Raw genomic sequence first — 18,791 nt, forward strand, 5'->3', positions numbered from 1 at the left:
AGTTCCTCTTCGCTTTCAGCCATCAAAGTGGTATCATCTGCATATCTGAGATTGTTAATGTTTCTTCCAGCGATTTTAACTCCAGCCTTGGATTCCTCAAGCCCAGCATGTCACATGATGTGTTCTGCATACAAGTTGAATAGGTAGGGTGAGAGTATACAGCCCTGCCATACTCCTTTCCCAATCTTAAACCAGTCCGTTGTTCCGTGGTCTGTTCTTACTGTTGCTACTTGGTCGTTATACAGATTCTTCAGGAGGCAGACAAGATGACTTGGTATCCCCATACTGCTAAGAACTTGCCACAATTTGTTATGGTCCACACAGTCAAAGGCTTTAGAATAGTCAATAAAACAGAAATAGATGTTTTTCTGAAACTCCCTGGCTTTTTCCATTATCCATCGGATATTGGCAATTTGGTCCCTAGTTCCTCTGCCTTTTCTAAACCCAGCTTGTGCATCTGGCAATTCTCGGTCCATGAATTGCTGAAGTCTACCTTGCAGGATCTTGAGCATTACCTTACTGGCATGTGAAATGAGTGCCACTGTTCAATAGTTTGAACATTCTTTAGTGTTTCCCTTTTTTGGCATGGGGATATAAGTTGATTTTTTCCAATCTGATGGCCATTCCTGTGTTTTCCAAATTTGCTGGCATATAGCATGCATTACCTTGACAGCATCATCTCGCAAGATTTTGAACAGTTCATCTGGGATGCCGTCATCTCCTGCTGCCTTGTTATTAGCAATGCTTCTTAAGGCCCATTCAACCTCACTCTTCAGGATGTCTGGCTCTAGCTCACTGACCACACCGTCAAAGCTATCCCCGATATTGTTATCCTTCCTATACAGGTCTTCCGTATATTCTTGCCACCTTTTCTTGATCTCTTCTTCTTCTGTTAGGTCCTTGCCATCTTTGTTTTTGATCATACCCATTTTGGCCTGGAATTTACCTCCGATGTTTCTAATTTTCTGGAGGAGGTCTCTTGTCCTTCCTATTTTATTGTCGTCTTCCACTTCCGCGCATTGCTTGTTTAAAAATAATTCCTTGTCTCTTCTGGCTAACCTCTGGAATTTTGCATTTAATTGGGCATATCTCCCCCTATCGCTGTTGCCTTTTGCTTTCCTTCTTTCTTGGGCTGCTTCTAGTGTCTCAGCAGACAGCCATTTTGCCTTCTTGGTTTTCTCTTTCTTTGGCATGTATTTTGTTGCCGCCTCCTGAACAATGTTGTGAACTTCTGTCCAGAGTTCTTCCGGGACCCTATCTACTAAGTCCAGTCCCTTAAATCTATTCTTCATCTCCACTGCATATTCCTTAGGGATATTAGTGAGCTCATATCTAGCTGATCTGTGGGTCTTCCCTAATCTCTTTAGTCTGATCCTAAATTGTGCAAGAAGAAGTTCGTGATCTGAACTACAGTCAGCTCCAGGCCTTGTTTTTACCGACTGTATAGATGTCCGCCACCTTTGGCTGCAAAGGATGTAGTCAATCTGATTTTGGTGTTGTCCATCTGGTGAAGTCCACGTATAAAGCCGTCTCTTAGGTTGTTGGAAGAGAGTGTTTGTTATGCAGAGTGAATTGTCTTGGCAAAATTCTATCAGCCTATGTCCTGCTTCGTTTTGTTCTCCCAGGCCATACTTACCTGTAATTCCAGGTGTCATTTGACTGCCCACCTTAGCATTCCAGTCTCCCGTGATGAAAATAACATCTCTTTTAGGCGTGTTGTCCAGTAGGTGCTGCAGATCCTCATAGAACTGCTCTACTTCAGCTTCTTCAGCATCTGTGGTTGGGGCGTATATTTGGATCACTGTGATGTTAGATGGCTTGCCCTGAATTCGAATTGAGATCATTCTATCATTTTTTGGATTGTATCCAAGCACTGCTTTAGCCACTTTACTATTAATTATGAAGGCTACTCCATTTCTTCTGTGGTCCTCTTGTCCACAATAGTAGATCTGGTGGTTATTTGATGTGAAGTGGCCCATTCCAGTCCATTTCAGTTCACTGATGCCCAAAATGTCTATCTGATGTTCAGAGCAGCCCCCTATCTTTAGGTTCACCCTACATTTCAACACACATTCATAATGATAAGTTGGTAAGATTCTAAGAAGAGAGAACCTCACAACTGCCTTTCTTTCTTATTTTGTGAGATTCTAGGAGGGGTGGGTAGTGACGCTCAAATGTGTTAAACAGGGATTTTGTTGAGTTAAACATGTGATGCTGCCCAATGCCTGTAGACAAACAGACAATTTCCTTTGTTCCTGTTGGAATATTAGCAGAGCAACCCACAGGAGACCCTTGGCTCAGGCCTGAATGGAAAATACTTCTCTTGGTGAATGCCATTGGAGCCAAAGGTAACAATCCACATGCACTTTAACCCTTCTCTGCTGTAGGAAGAAAGTTGGAGGGAGTCAGGTTTTCCACACACAACAGTAAAGCACGGATGGAGGAACATTAAAGAACTAAACTATGTTCTCTCTCCCCTCCCTTTCAAGTTTTTCTTGAGAGTAGGGAGTTACTGTCATGGGAAGAACATCTGTAGAAAAATGTCTGAAGTTGGGGTTGCAGCTTCTTCAGTGGCTCAAGGACACACCCACTGACAGTTCTTTGGATAAGTAGCCAAATAAGTTTCCTCAAAGTCACAGAGGAGATGAAAATCTCCCCTCTGAGATGTTCTGGACTATGTCTCCCCTTTCCTCTTTGTTTTCAGTAGTGCAAGATGTCTGGTCCCCAGAAAATTTTCACACCATGGGAAATCTCTGAACACACTGCAGCAAAACTCCGTTCTGTAGGGCTGGTGATTTTATTTCAATGTAATCGGCAAATCCATGATCTGAAAAAAGCTTGAGCTGTAGCATGAAAATCAAGGGGACAATGTACAATGGGTGCTTTGCATTATACATAGGCTGAGCAACCCATATAAAATTCCACTCTTGGGAAACTCTACCATCACATGTTCCTACATCCTCTCTTTCTGAGAAATGCTCCATTTTTGCCTGACCCTGATAACATTTCTCTTTTGGAGAGTTGCCACTGGTATCATTTTAAAATGGTGTCAGTCATTTGCATGTGCAGTTGGTCTTGGGGAGATATTCAGGCTGCATTTTAATGCAAGCTGACCTGATCTGCCATCCCAGAGGCAATGGATAAAACAAAACAAACTATAATTGTGCTGTTCTGAATTTTCCAGGACAGTTCCTGATTCTGAAAAGACTGGGAAAAAAAAGTGTATTGTAAGAAGAAGCATGGACAAAAAAAGCTTATATTTGTGAAGATAATGTTCAAAAATTATTTTTATTCAATCTAATTGCTTGCCAAAATGTACAGATAGGAATTTGGAATCAGTAGAATGTGCAGGAGCGGTCAAAATCAGCAAGGGGGTGGACGGAGGGTTCTGATGGAAGTGCCACTGCTTTTGAATGTGTGTCAACACGGCACTCACATCCAAAAGGGGCCGGGCTTCCATTGCTTTGCTCCATCTGCCATCTTGCCGATCTTGATGCACACAACCATGTGGACACCACTGTTTGGAGTCTTTTTATTTTAAAAAAATACAAACGGTCTTGTTCCTTTATTGCCCACCAGCGAGTTTTGTACACCAATCAATCATGTCCTCTTACTTAGGCGATCTCATGCTTCATCTCCCCCCCCCCCAAGTGGATTGGGGTTATTGATCAATGATTGACAGTTACCTCTGCAAATGCACGTACCCACACCATAATCAAGGATATTGCACCAACTGATTGTGTCCACAGCAGGCAAAAACTTTTTGACATGAGATGTTAACATGAGTAGCGGGCAAAAAAGGAACAAGGGTGAAAACTAATATAGAAACACAACTAAGTAAAGCTAAGATTGGAAAAATGAGAAACGGGCCAAACTGAAATTGATGAATTGTCCAAAAATATAGATGGGGAGGGGGAGAGAGAGAGAGATTTTATAGGTAGGTTAGATGGATAGATAGAGAGAGATGATAGGATGGATGGTTGGGTGGGTGGGTGGGTGGGTGGATGATAGATACTGTAGATAGATAGATAGATAGATAGATAGATAGATAGATAGATAGATAGATAGATAGATAGAGATGATACTGTAGATAGATAGATAGATAGATAGATAGATAGATAGATAGATAGATAGATAGATAGATAGATAGATAGATAGATAGTAGATAGAGATGATAGAGATAGAGAGATACAGACAGACAGGAGTGTTTCCAATGTCTTCTTCTCAATTTTGAGTACACACCTCCCTAACCTGATTCCCTCTGGCTGTATTTAAGACTTGATTTCCAAGGTGCAGCTTTCATGCCATTCATGTATTCTATGGCAACAGCATTAGGTATTTAAGAACACCAATAGGTAAATTTCCATGTCCCATGCTTCCTGTTGAATGTAATTTGCAGTTCAGATGGAACAAACGCCTTACTGTGCATTGGGCTCATGTGAACAATTCGCCTTCATCTGCCCCCTTGTTGATAGTTTACAATTTTATTTATTTATTTATATTTCAAATTTCCATCACCGCCCATCTCCCCCGAAAAGGGGACTTTTCACCTTTCTGCTTTTTAGCCTCATGCATTGTTAGGTCCTTTTAATTGTTAGGAATTCAGCAGGGGGCAATTGCGGGCTGATTTTGCCTGAGTCGGGAAGCTAAGCAAGGTCAACCTGGTTAGTGCTGGGATGCAGGACTTCTATAGGGGGGCCACGGCTGCAAGCTAAATTGAAAACGCTTCCTGGAAGAAAGCAAATGCCTTCAGTTTGGCTGCCAAGAACACAATAGAGGTGTGCACCTGAAACCATCAGGAGTCAAGCCCAACTCAAAAAAGAATTTGCTTTGGACTGTGATTGTTTTAGAAGCAATGAGACTCTTGCAGAATACAATGCCAGGATGCACATAAGGTGGAGGAAAGGGCATGGTTCGGGGATGGCAGGAATAGCTGGTATATTTTTCAACTATAAAAGGCATGTTGCACATGTGTGGTTTCCCACAGCTACCTGGCTCCGTATATTTTCACTTTGAGTGTAACAGCATTTGTGAACTTTCTGAACTTGCAGCGTGGGACTGACACATTTCTGGGGGAAGGGGGCCTTATAATTTGCTTCCGTGTTCCAAGGCCCAAAACACCCTGGCTCTGTTTCTGGTGCCCGCTGGCTTGCAAGTCCCTCCTGGCCCAGCCCACAGAGGCCCCCACCGTCTATTTCTTGGCTTTTTCCACCTTTCTTGAAGAAAGAGAATCCACCAGAACAGCTGAGACAGCAAAGACCCCAAAAACTGGCCAGGAGACATGGGGGGTTGGCTGAGAGCCTCTTGCTGGAACAATGGCCTTGGAAGAGGCTCAATGATGCTGACTCTTAGCGAAGTCGTACCCTGGCTTGTATTCTTTCTTAGAGCCCTCATGACCACCAAAAGTATCATTTCTCCTTCTTAAGGCACTTTCAAAGAGAGCTGAAGCAGCTGAGTGAATTCTTGGTTTGCCTATCTGGCCACTTCTGCATTTGTAGGAAGTTCTTAATCCTGATGCTAAAATGGACTAATAGTAAGTCTGGGGGGGAAAAATCCCTTAGAGCAATGTTTCTCAACCTTGGCTGACTGGGGAATTCTGGGAATTGAAGTCCACACATCTTAAAGTTGCCAAGGTTGAGAAACATTACCTCAAAGCAAGCTTTTCCAGTCTGATGTCCTTGCGATGAAGGACTATGACTGCTAACGTCTTCAGCCAGTATAACCGATGGCCAAGGATCATGGGAGTTGTAATCCCACAGCTGGAAGATGTGGGGTTGGGGAAGGCTCCTTAAGTTTCCTGAAATCATTCTACAAGCCAGGAATGGGCAGAATAGATGCAGCCATTTCAATTTTCTTTTTTTCCCCCTCCTCCTAGATGCAACCAACGTGGGGAAAAAATCAAGGTGCAGAAAAACATCAACCATGAAACTCCATATTTAGCCAACAGGATCAAGGACATCAAAAATATGCAGTTTACACATGGCAATATGTTAAAGGTAAAACTGAAGCATGTGGGATGTGCTCAGTTCTCTTTCCTTGAATTTCCCAGGGACTAAAGCATTCCTAGTACCCAATTCTTGACGTGCCTGGGATTTTTCCACCCTGGGATCAGTTGCAGCTCTCTTCTGTTTTTGGAATGCTGGACTGACCATGACATCACTCACTCCCCCCTCCCTCTCCAAAGAACTCTCCAAAAATGCATGACTCACTCCTCAAACCTTTTGGCCTCCAGCCTGAGAACGTGCAAGGGACGCTTTTGCCATGAGCTTTCTCACAGTGAAAGAGCCTCCATGCGGCATCTGAATGTTTGAAAGCGCCTTTCGCTTCCCAGCCTCTGATCTTCCCTCGAACCACTGCCCCAGCCATGTTCCGTGTTCTGTATGTGGCACAGCCCCAGACAACACAGGGTTCAACAAATACTAAACAAAAGCTCACTTTCTCCAATTTGGGAAAATGTCCTTTTTAGGGAAGGAGTGAAGAATGCAAACTGGTTTTAAGAATCCCTCCCTTCCTTCCTTCCATCTTTCATTCTTCTTTCCCTCCATCCCTCCCTCCCTCCCTTCCAAATAATGTTAAGGGTTATCCTGATTAAAATAGGAATGACTGTTCCATTATTTTCCATTTTCCTAGCAACTTTTTACTCTTTTCTTTTTTATTTTCTTCAACAGTAAAAGATGAGGGGGAGGAAGAACGACCCCATAAAAGTATGCATTCCTCATGTATTAAACAGAACTACTTTTACGTATAAAATCAAATTGTTAACACTTAAACCATTTTATTTAGCATCCGGCTGATCTGATCTGATCTGCACTGAAAGCTAAGCAGTTGAGGCCTGGATAGTACATTGGATGGGAGACCATTAGGAACCACCCAATATAGAGTTGCTGGGTGGCATATACAATGAATGAATGAATGAATGAATGAATGAATGAATGACCAACCCAAGGCTTTGGCTAGACTGAGAGATGAAAAGTTTGTCAGAAGAAGGCCAGGGCAAACCAGTTTGGTATTTACTGCCAAGAAAACAACATGATCAGGTCTATTAAATCACCAGGACTGGAGAAAAGTAGCATTTTCCACTACAGGTTAAAGATGCAGGTTTTTAGACATTTCTTGTACAGAGGTAAACTTTCAATCAATAGGACAATGCAAAAAAAGGAGAGGAATTTATAGAAATAATGATAGAAGGAATAGCTTGACAGGATTTTAGGTCAAGAGATTGAACTATTAACAGCCATCAGGAACAGGGCCGGAGAGAATGATTCACAGGACTTACTGAGATATAGACACTTAAGAAAAGCCTTGAGGATTATCAACATGGAGAATTTGGAACGATGTACACTCATGGTCAGGTGAAGGCCCGTCTTAGCTGAGCTCCACCTGAGAGACTTGTTCTCTTCACTGGTGGGGGAAAGACCCAGCAATGCTGAAGATGCATTGGAAAAACAGTGGAAGAGCTGGGAGGGGACTTCATGGGCAGAGGAACAAGAATGGAGAACGGGTGGTGGTCAGCCTGCCCTTTTCTAAGCCCAAAATGGCCACGACTAAAACAAGGGAAAATCGGAAGGTGATTTTCTTCTTAAAGCCACAGTAATATAGAAGTCAGAAAATTAATAGAGAAAAGATATAGGAACATAAAATTTCCTTAACACCTGCGGTTTGTAAAGAGCAACCAGGTCTGCCTATGAAGGTACATTTTCAGTTGGCCACATCACCATTTATGAACCTGAGAAAGAAAATACATCTTGTCACCTAAACTTAAAACTGAAAAGTGAAAATTTCCTTCTCTGACAGTGATGCACATAAAAAAGGGAGGGGCTTCAATCACAGTATCACACCATCATCTTGACATTTTTGACACCCCCCCATGCAGATGACCCTGCCCTGAAATGGCATTAGATTCTCCAAAACACATTGTAAGGCAAAAGAAACAGGGATGCCACATAAGGTCTGAATTACCAGTGGCCAAAGTTTAATTTTTAATCCATTCATTTTACTCCAAATACTTTTAAGTGAGGTCTCCTAGTCGCACCTGATGAAAATACAGTCCTCAATTAACAACCATTTGTTTAGTGATGGTTCAGACTTACAACGGCACTGAAAAAACTACTTATGACTAGTCCTCACACTTATGACCGTTACAGCATCCCCACGGTCACATGATCACTATTTGGGTGCTTGGCAACCAGTTTGCATTTATGACCATTGCAGCACCCTGTGGTCATGTGATCACCCTTTTCGACCTTCCCAGCCAGCTTCTGGCAAGCAAAATCAATGGGGAACCATGTGATTCACTTAACAACCATGTAGTTCACATAATGGCCACAGAGATTCACTTAACGGCCACTGCAAAAATGGTTGTAAAATTGGGTCAGATTTGCTTAATGACTGCTTCACTTAGCAACCAAAATTCCGGTCCCAATTGTGATCGTTAAGTGAGGACTACCTGTAAAATGAAAAATAAGGAAAAAATGTTGCTTTGCTCTGGAAAGCAAAGTGCCAATCCCCAGCACTTCCTTTATTTCTAAGACCCCGCCTAGGCAGAACTAGCTGTCTTATAAAAAACAAACTGAAAAGTTTTCTGCAGCCCCAAGTTCTTTCTTTGGACATGCCCCGCTCCAAGGCAATGCGCTGGGGTGGTAGGAAGCATCCTGAAAAGCTGTGGGGGAAAGCAATGTTAAAATTCCTATTTTTTTCCCCTGGTCCAAAAAGATTGCTTCCCAATGGTAGGCAGCACCGATATTCTGTGTTTCCATAAAAATAGAGCTGTATACCTGGTTCAGGATAAACAAAGAAATTCCTTGAAAATGGAAGAGGAAGTTTAATTTGTTTAATTTGTTGTGAAATAGTTTTCTGGGATATCTTTAATTCTTCTTTTGTTTCTATCTCATCCAAAATCGCTTAGGGGCCGAAGACCTACAGTATGCCGCTAATTCAAACTTGCAAAGGATACCCAATTATGAAATTCACAAGCGTGCAATCCTCTCAGCCACAAAACAAATTAGGCTTGTGTTTTGGGGCGATACCCCACCCACAGTAAAAATGAAATCAGGCCTATTATAATGTACGCAGTGAAGACCAGGCCTTGATCCTCTTATTTTTGATTTCCCTTTACTCTGAAACTCCAGTGTTATTATTTGTAGACAGGCACAGGTATTCACGTACGTACTGCTATTCTGTGTGAATGCTTTTGAATGATGACACAGAGATGCTGTGAAATGTTTTGCATGTGCAGAACAGCATCTTTCTACAAACAGCCTACGCACAAGAGTTTTCATGCACTCAGGCCAAAAACAAGGCGGTGAAATTCAGACATCACATTCAGACATCCATGGCTAAAGCCAAGATGCAAATTAGATTACAAATGCCAACAGGTGAGAATCATTCATCATGTCTTTGCCATGATTCAGGTTTTAATACTGCTATATTCTTTTTCAGCTCCTATTTAGTGAGTTAACCAATTGCACCCTTTTAGAATTTAAGGTTTTGTTTTATTCCTCTCCTGTTGGCTTTTAAATGGTTTTTTGACCATTGTATCCATGAACATCGGCAGGGATGGTGTGTGCATGTCAGGGTCTGCAAGATGGTGGGCACAGCATCATAACTGAGACCCTCTTCTTTGGCACGGAAGTACAAAAGAGGAAGAACTTCAGTTGCAAAGCTGCACCCACCATCTTGCAAATTTTGACCACCACGTGAACGCTGCTGATCTCAGTGAAGATTAATGAAGCCAAATTATCATCGGCCTGAATTCCAAATTTCTTCCTATCAAGGCTCATTAGGGAAGCCAGTCTTTCAATAAAGCTATAATCAAGTTGGTGGATATCTGGAGAAAGGAAATCTTTCTGATGACATCCCAGAACTTTATAAACAACTCAGCAATGAGAGAGGCAACATAAGCTTATCATCTGCAGTACTCATTCCCATCAGAAACAGATCTTTCAGCAAACAGACCCATTTGTTTCCCACCCTATCCTAGAAAGTACTTTTATTGGTGTTTGGTTAGCCAGATAAAATAGTAAAAATGTCAGAGGCTCTGACAGCCTGTCTTTAATTGAGTGGGGCATGGTGTTGGAATTAGCTCAGACTGGATCCACTTTCTCACGTGCCTTGTGTTCCTTGAACTGCCCCGTCCTCTTGCTGGAGAGAAATTCCCAGTGTACCATTTATGTTGATTGGTTTCATTGCATTTCAGAGACAGAGAAGCTGGTCTCTGTAATGCAATGTAGATATTTCAGAAGCAAAACAAAAAGCAGCTCCTAAGGAATGTGTTGCTGGTAGCCAAAGTACACCATCCTTGTAGGTCCACTTCAGACATTCATCTGGGACTTATCAGATCTGGTCTGCAAAATCAAAAAACTAGTTGGCCATGAGATGTTAAATCTGCCACTTTAAGAGTCAACTGACAGGGTCAGTTGACCTCTTTAGAGTTCTCATGACGTGCTAACCCTTCCACTGCTTAGTTTTAACATGCTGTGGGAACACAGCCATAGGAAGGACAAGATGCATACCCCTGCCACGTTGTAATGTTGCTCTTGAGGTCATCATCATTATTGTTGGTGGTGCAAATTATATCCCACCTTTCTGACCATAGGCAGCCCATCATCACCTTCATCATCATCTCAATAAAACAGTTCAAACCCCTATAAGAACTAACTCACATTTAAAAGGCCAAGCTACACTCTGAGTCCTTTATTAAAAGCAGTACGATTTGGGGAGCAGATCGCAACTTCTATAGTTGGGAGTAACAGATGCAAAAGCTGTTTCTCCAGTGGCCAACATATTCATCCATGACAAGGAGGGACGAATCTTTAGGTGGGCCTCTCCTGCTGCTCCTAAAACTCCCCGATTTTTGTCCCTGACTAGGACTCCACTTTGCAGGTAGCAGATCCTCTAAAACAGCTGAGAATAAAGCAATGCTAAACAGCAGTTCAGTACCTTGTAAATTAGGCCCTATGATGCAGATTGTCCTTCAAAAGCACTTTCAGGTTTGGTATCTGGTACTTGAGGTTGATACCGGGACCCAAAAGAGCCAAGGGGATTCTCAGCTTTGGCTCCCAGAAAAGAGTTGGGTCTGAACGCTCTCCCTGAGCCATGATCTCAGTGGCTTTCTCACAATTCTGTCTGTAGCGATTGACTGTGACTCTCCAAGGGGAACTGCCCTTGATGGCCAGGCCATCTGCCTACTTGAATTTAGTTTGACTTTCTTAATTAAAACCAATAGTCCATGGGAAACTGGCTCATTCCACAGCACAAACACAAGGCCCTAGAAATAACTTCATTTACAAAAATGCCTCTGGGTCCCACATAGCTCCTATCAACTTTCTTAAAAAATAAAATGTAGCTGTAGCATAAGACTTTATTTGGAAGAATGCCCACCTGACCAAGAGGGAAAGGAAAAGCAAACATGTCTGTGTTCAGTCAGTTCAGTCCAACTCATGGGTGGCTCTGACTGGAAATATGAAAATGCAGGGAAAGAAACTGGGAATTTGAAAAGGAGGGGGTCTCCTTTCCCCCCCAGGCTTTAAACAACAGGAACATGAACTGCGAAATATTTCCTAATATTTTCTTTTCAAAACGATATGCAAAATGGCTAAGAACAGTGTTGCTTCTCTTACGTTTTGATAGAAACCTTTATGGCCCAAAATGATTTGTAAAAGCTCCTACAAAGTTCTGTTTGCAGACTGCTTCTGTTTCAGGAGTTTGTGGCACCATTTACAGCAAAACGTACCAGGAATGTTCACCAGGACATTTCTAATGTTTGCCTAAATAGGTTATACTTTCCAATCTTATACATCACATAGAGTTCTATGACCAAATCAAGTTATGTGTAACACTTTTTATAAAGTAACTGTAATGATTGCCTTATCCCAACGAAGTCAGTCTCACCAGAGTTTAGTGAATAAAACTGATTTATTGAAAGGATAGTATGCAAATACGAAGAAAGCTGAGAATAAGCAAAAGCGCGCCAAATACAAACTAAAAACCCTCGCCTCTAACCCGATCCCGCCCCTCACCCCAGCATCGCCACCACCCCCTCCCAGCATTGGCAAGCGTCACACATCTGCCTGGGAAAGTAACCTTGAATACATGTCATAACCCAAACACACATTCCTTCAGGGTAACACAAAGATAACAGCCCGGCAGGGCTGGAATTCCCCACCCCGCAGGTGATAGACATGGATCAGAAACATGACATGCGAAACGTTACGATGTATGCAAACCATTGGAACGATGAACATGACAGTAACTCAGTGATGCCATGTCTGTAAAGGGTGATAAAAATTGCTAGTGCCTATGGTGAAAGGTCCTCTGTGCAGGCACCAAGTCATGTCTGACAGTCTGGGGGGATGCCACTTTTGCGACGTTTTCTTGGCAGACTATAGAGCGGGGTGGTTCGCCATTGCCTTCCCCCGTCGTCACCTTCCCCAGCAAGCCAGGTGCTCATTTCACCGACCTGGGAGGATGGAAGGCTGACGGATGCTATTGCCTATACTGTATTTCAAATTTCCCTCAGTTGTTGACAGTTTTTTTTTTCCCCTTGCCAATTAAACAGGGAGTAGAACAGCAAATCTCTCCCTAATGCTTTAAAATTTCCGGAAATACCTTGCATTTCTACACACCCATCCATAGAGGACCTGCATCACCAATGTTCCTACTGGTAGGGCATTCTGTAGACCCTGCACCTGACCCTTTCTGCAGACTAATGTGGTGGAAGCAGGACAAGGTTTTATGGAGACTCCAGTTCATGGTATCCTGAACATGGGCCGAAAGCTGCATGATATTATAATAAGATCAATGCAAGATCACAACACCACAACACATGCATCATTGTACACTTGGGCTAGAGATTTTCCCTTGTCATCTTGACAAAATCTGTGGACCTGTTCTTTTTCAACGTGGATGACGTTTTCTGGATAAGGTTCTAATTCTTTCTAGGATCTCAATCCTCTAACTTCTGAAACAGGTATTACTTCTGCTCCCAAGGTTTTAAAGTGGTGTTTTTGCCCACCTTTACCTGTGCAAGAGGATAATTTTTTTTAATAAACAGCAAAAGGGGGATTAAAACGTTGATTTTAGAGAGTTACAAACAGACTAAGGGTCTAGATAAATTTTAAATAAGATTTTTTTTGATATTTTTAATCCTGCCTTTATTATTTTTATAAATAACTCAAGGCAGCGAACAAACCTAATTCTCCTTCCTCCTCCTGTTTTCCCCACAACAACAACCCTGTGAGGTGGGTTGGGCTGAGAGAGAGGGACTGGCCCAGGGTCACCCAGCTGGCTTCATGCCTAAGGCGGGACTAGAACTCTCAGTCTCCTGGTTTCTAGCCCGTTGCCTTAACCACTAGACCAAACTACATTTCTGTAGCCTTAATAAATCCATAATCAGGTAGCTTCTTTTCCATTATTTATCTGCAAGTAGTTGCAAGGAACTAATAATCTGATCCAGAATTAAATAACACTGTCCTACTCCCTCGTTTCAATAATAAATTATTCCCTTTTTAATCACAAAGTCACCCTGGGAGTAAACGGAGGTACTGCTAAGACATTTCTTATTTAGACTGCACGCTTTCAAACCCCTTATCTGTACAGATTTAAGAGCTGTGGAGTAATTGATCTCCTGGGAATTTTTTCACTGTGACATGAGTCAAAATTTTTATATATGTACTTACTAGGGCTCTGCAGCTCTTTGAACTGGATCTTCAAAATAGTTCTTCTGTGCATGCGGGTGTGCAAATGTAGCACACCTCAAAGCAGCTGTGTCTCTCTCCAGGATTATACAACCCCAGAAAAGCCACAGCTGCTGTCAGATGTGCAGGGAGGTGCTATGACCCTCATATACAAAAGCAATTTGGTGTGAATGATTCCCAAGTACTGCACCACTGCAGGGTTTACATCATACATATGCTACTCCAGCCTTTCTCAACCTTTTGACCCTGGAGGAACCCTTGAAATATTCAACAAGCCTCTGCGCATTCAGGCTCAGATAGAGGCCAGAAGTGACAAAACTGTGGAGTCCTTGGTGCTCTCTGAGAATTGTTTTCTTGCAGACGTTTCATTGCCAGACTAGGCAACATCTTCAGTGCGAAGAGGGAGTGGGCCTTGCTCTCTGTTTATATACGGTGGCTTGCCCTGCTTGTGTTGGTGGGGGTGTTGTTCTCTCCTTGGGAGTTCTTTGACTGGGCTGTTGTTCGCTGCTTGGTTGATCGACTGAGTTAATAGTTCCTTGATTAAGGTATAATGTACTGTTTGATTGTTCATCTGGTGTTAATCCTAGTGTTAATCTTTGCATATCTGGTGTTGATTGCTGGCTTTTTGCACTGAAGACGTTGCCCAGCCTGGCAATGAAATGTCTGCAAGAAAACAACAAGGCTCAGAGAGCACCAAGGACTCCACAGCTCAACCCTGAGCTACAGATATTCTCTTCTGTTGGAACCTTGATGGGTTGGTGGGTCTGCAAAAGCTGTCTTGCAGCACCTCTACTCTTCATGTGATTTGCATATGTGGTAGATGAAGTGTGCAAGTTGCCCATGCAGACATGCACTTCTTTACACCCTTCCATCCTTGTTTTGTTTGGGAAGAGAGTATGGGTTCCCAGGACTCAGCACTACATGCACAGTCTTCCCTGGTTCTATGACTGTGATGGGAAATGCAGATGCCGTGTTGGCTCAGTAAGGGCATCAAGCTTTGGTTGCATATCTTTAATCTGCAAAGGCTCTGAAGTTCATAGACAATGAATTTCTCTTTTAATAAGAAGAATCCCTTGGAATAATTAGGCAGCAATTTTGTTACTCAAGCTTTCTTCTTCTGGGGAAATGACTTGCCCAGTGCCCACTGCCTATTGGCTATGCATCTTTCTGATATCAGATTGGGTTGTGGTGGGCATGTGTGCATGCCTCCATATACTGTACATCTGCAAACCTGTCTATATACAGTATGTCCAATCCTGACATCAGCTCTCAGAGAGTCCCCAGTCCTATTTTGCACCCAGCACCCAGCACCCAGCTAGGTCCGTGGCCAAGCTCCAAACTCAAGAGGCAATCCTGAGGTTTTCATCAAAGTCTGGCCCTAACAATCTTGGGGTTTTCTTTTCTCCCCCCCACCCCCCAACTTCTAAGTAAAAGTGAAAAATAAGCAGGTTAAACATAGCTCGGAATAAACTCTAAACTTCTATACTTTTTTTTAATATAAAGGAGAAATCAAAATGTGTCACTTAAACGCCTCGAAATACCATGGTCTTCTGCATTGCCTCTACACTAACTTTATCATGCACACATCTGTTCAAAAATAAGGTCACATTGATTGACTTCTGGGTACTGTGTTGTGCCATCTTAGTGACATAATTGGTTTCTCCCTAATTACGTCTCTCCATGCCTACAGCCCAATTATAGTACAGGATTTTGAGTTGTGAAAATTCTTGCACATGTCCTACAAGGAAATCTACTTGTCCTACAAGGAAAACTATCTTTTATCCCTCCAAGTCTTTTTTTTTTTTTTTGGCTTGAGTAAAATCTCCAAGTGGTAATGCTTGGGCAGATTTCACAATGGATTGAAAGATCCAAAAGCAGCACTGGAGCATCCTTGGCCAACGGTGAATGGATTTTATATTAGCAGTTCTTAGAAAATTTAACTGCCTTTAGGATCACCGCTCTCTTCCAGTAGGACCAATTTCCAGGTACCTCCAAGGAAGTTGCAAGTTTTTTTATCAATCGCTAAGGTTTATACAAGTCGTTTGATGCCTTCTTGATACCATCAACTGTTTCAGGCCCGTCCTATACTTTTCATTCATGAATAATCTGCAGTATTCCATATATTTTTTATGATCAGTCCTAGTCTGTAAACAAACTGACATGCCAAGTCTGTTTTATTCTAAGTCTCTGAGCAACGTCCCTGTAGCTGTTTGTGGGTAACGAGAGGTGTTTCAGCAGAAAGCAACCACTTTCTCGTTTTCGTTTGGACAGGTCTTAAGCACTCTGACCACAACAGCAAGCAACATTTCAGGCATCTATTACTGTGTGGCTTCCAACAAGGTGGGAAAAGAGGAGAGGAGCATCAGATTCTATATCACAGGTAAAAATATGCACAACATCCACAGCCCCAAAATTATCTGGCAGAAGCACAGATTTTTTCAGGTCAGCAGCCACCCTTAGGGTGATACCCAAATGTGGCTGAAGTTAATTTAACCCATAAATTTCATTCAGGTTAAATTGATCAAATGTAGTTAATCCGACTACTTCCCTGTATTCAACCCTTTTCCCCTTCTGTCACATTAAAATGAAGAGTTGTCTCTTTTTCTAATCCTCATAAGGGGAGATTATACATTTCCTACGTGAAGTTCTAGGCAGCTCACACCAAATAACCATGACATCCTTCTCTAAAAGGCAAATGTAAATCAGAAGTCAGCAGCTAAGGAAAGTCAGCAGCAGCTGCTGTCGAAAAAGGAATTAAAGTATGAGAACGCAACAATTAAAAAAAACAGCAAGCAGGAGTTGATGGTGAAGGCCTTCTAAAAGGAAAGTCTCATCATCTTCTAGAAAGTTATGTAGAAGCAAGATGGGCCTTCCTCTGAAGGGAACTTGGTAGAAATAAGGAAGTCCTCCATCTACTCAGCTGCATTTTGTGTTTCTTGCAGACATGCAGTCCAGTCTAGAGGTAGATTCACAAAAGACGGCAATTGTGACCAGCCATGTGCAGATGACCTGCAAGTGCTCCAAGTACCTTTATGATCACCTCACCTGGTATGACCCCACCATGCAGGAAGTCCCAAAAGTTCTCACCCAGAAAAAGGTGGACAACTATTCCATCTCCTTGGTGGTGGACATCCATAATGTCTCCCAGGCTCATGCAGGGCTTTACAGGTGCCGAGCTTCGAGCTACCAGAACAACACCAAGCAGCTGGAGAAAAGCACTTTGCTCAGCATTAAATGTAAGTGGGGTGGCTGGCAGCAGCATCAGGTTCTTACAGGAATATGGTGGAGCATTTCCTCAGGAATATTGCAGAAAGAAACAATGTGTAAGAAGACCCATTGTGCATTAACATCTGCCACATAGTGTTCCTTTTTCTGCCATATCATAAAAAGTTGGGGGGGGGGGTTAGGCAGTTTTGTTGAGTTTCTGGTGGTCTACAACAGTTCTGGTAGATTGTGCTCAGCTTGGTGGCCTTACCTTATGCAGTTCTGGATTTAAGAGTGGGAATTTGTAAGAATGTAAGAACCTAAGAAGATCTCTAACTGATCAGACCAAGATTTTAGTCTAGTACAATGGCCAAATTGACATTTCTGTGGATATCTAGATGCAAAAGCATCTGTTAGAAGCCAGAGGGATGTCACATGCATCATGACATCATTCTTTGAATTACAGAGCTGATGTAACTTCTATTGGTCATAGCTGGATCAATTCCCTCTCTGGTCTCCTTGCAGACACCCATACTTAGAGGTGCTAATGGGAGGCCACAGGCTCTGAAGGCAACAGCTCCCAGTAATCAGCATTTAATTCTATCCACATCTATATCCATATCTATATCATCTATCTATCTAGCAAAACTAGTGGTCTCCCAGTATGGGTGATAAACAGGCTTCATAGGCTTCCTAAACTATAAAAAGGATAGAATGTTTTAGTTCGGTGCTTAGCTTAGAAATGTGCCTACTGTTCAGAGAAGGGCATTTTGGTAAATCAGTTTCTTCAACCTGGCCATCTCCCACGGGAGCCATTGTGTGAAAATGCCCACATGTTCTCAAGATTCCAAATGTGCCCACCAGGCCAAAAAGTTTGGGGACTCCTCATCCATTGTCCCCATACCTTAGTTATGAACTGTGTTGAGAAGCGTATCTCTTTATCTCTCCGGAACCTTCATCAGGAATCCTGGGTTTTATTAAATTGACTTCCTTAAGATTGGTGGGGAGATGGTCTTTGGGCCACAATTCGTGGCATTCCTAGCCAGCGTGAGCCCTATACATTTCTCTAATAGAATGCTCTTTTTTCCCTTACTTTTCCCAAATACAGACTTATTTACATGCGGTTTTGAATTGCTGTGTTGTAAAATTCCAAACAAGGCAATTTTGGCAATATTCCAATTTACGCACAGGTGCAGCCTTTGCAAATTGACCCTGAAATGCAACCCATCTCCAGCATCTATATGTTTTCGGATAATTATGTGGAAACATACTAATCAAGCAGAGTTGCATACAAACGGCCTTTCCAAATTCTCCATCATTAATTTCTGGTAGGAAGTCATATGCAATTAGTACTAGAGATGGAGTCAAATCAGTAAAAATGATATAATTTCTTCAGCCTGGGGAGAACAAAGAAACAAAAAAGGAAAGTTTCTACTTTTTGCTGTTCTACCAGAAGATAGAATGCAGTGATCAAAGTAAGTTAGTTTTTAAAAATCAGATGAACCAGGACTAATTCAGGGAACAAAACAGCACATCAGAAAGCCCAGGGAACAAAGGATGTTTGAGGAGAAAATCAAATACTATTGGGAGAGGCAAAACATGCCTTGTAAACTTGCTTTTATTCTAAATGGGTCATAAATAATCTGAGATGAGTCATTTTACAAAATAACAACCACCACCATTTTAACTTGCCACATACTCCTTTTGGGCTCAGCACTGTCTTCTGAAAGGTTGGGGTGGAATTGGGTCCCATCATTTCTTGATGTGAAGAAATGCCTGAGCATAACTGTTTAGCAGGTATTGCTACATTTAGTTGGCATTTAGCTTTGGAATCATGAGAAGTAGTAACCTGCAGGACATTTTCTGGAAGGGGAAGGGGGAAGAGGAGGATCT

At 42.3% G+C, this 18,791-nt stretch overlaps 1 protein-coding gene across 1 annotated transcript in view; it reads left to right on the forward strand.

Annotated features, from left to right (window-relative positions):
• Positions 1 to 18,791, forward strand: part of LOC134504543 (vascular endothelial growth factor receptor kdr-like) — a 160,318-nt gene that overhangs the window by 91,442 nt on the left and 50,085 nt on the right. Inside the window, exons 11-13 of the mRNA XM_063313806.1 lie at positions 5,876 to 5,996; positions 15,966 to 16,074; positions 16,637 to 16,930. Coding sequence (XP_063169876.1) covers positions 5,876 to 5,996; positions 15,966 to 16,074; positions 16,637 to 16,930 — 524 coding nt within the window. The remainder of the gene's footprint in view (positions 1 to 5,875; positions 5,997 to 15,965; positions 16,075 to 16,636; positions 16,931 to 18,791) is intronic.

The sequence above is a fragment of the Candoia aspera genome, chromosome 12 (genome assembly GCF_035149785.1).
Source record: "Candoia aspera isolate rCanAsp1 chromosome 12, rCanAsp1.hap2, whole genome shotgun sequence".
Taxonomy (NCBI): domain Eukaryota; kingdom Metazoa; phylum Chordata; class Lepidosauria; order Squamata; family Boidae; genus Candoia; species Candoia aspera.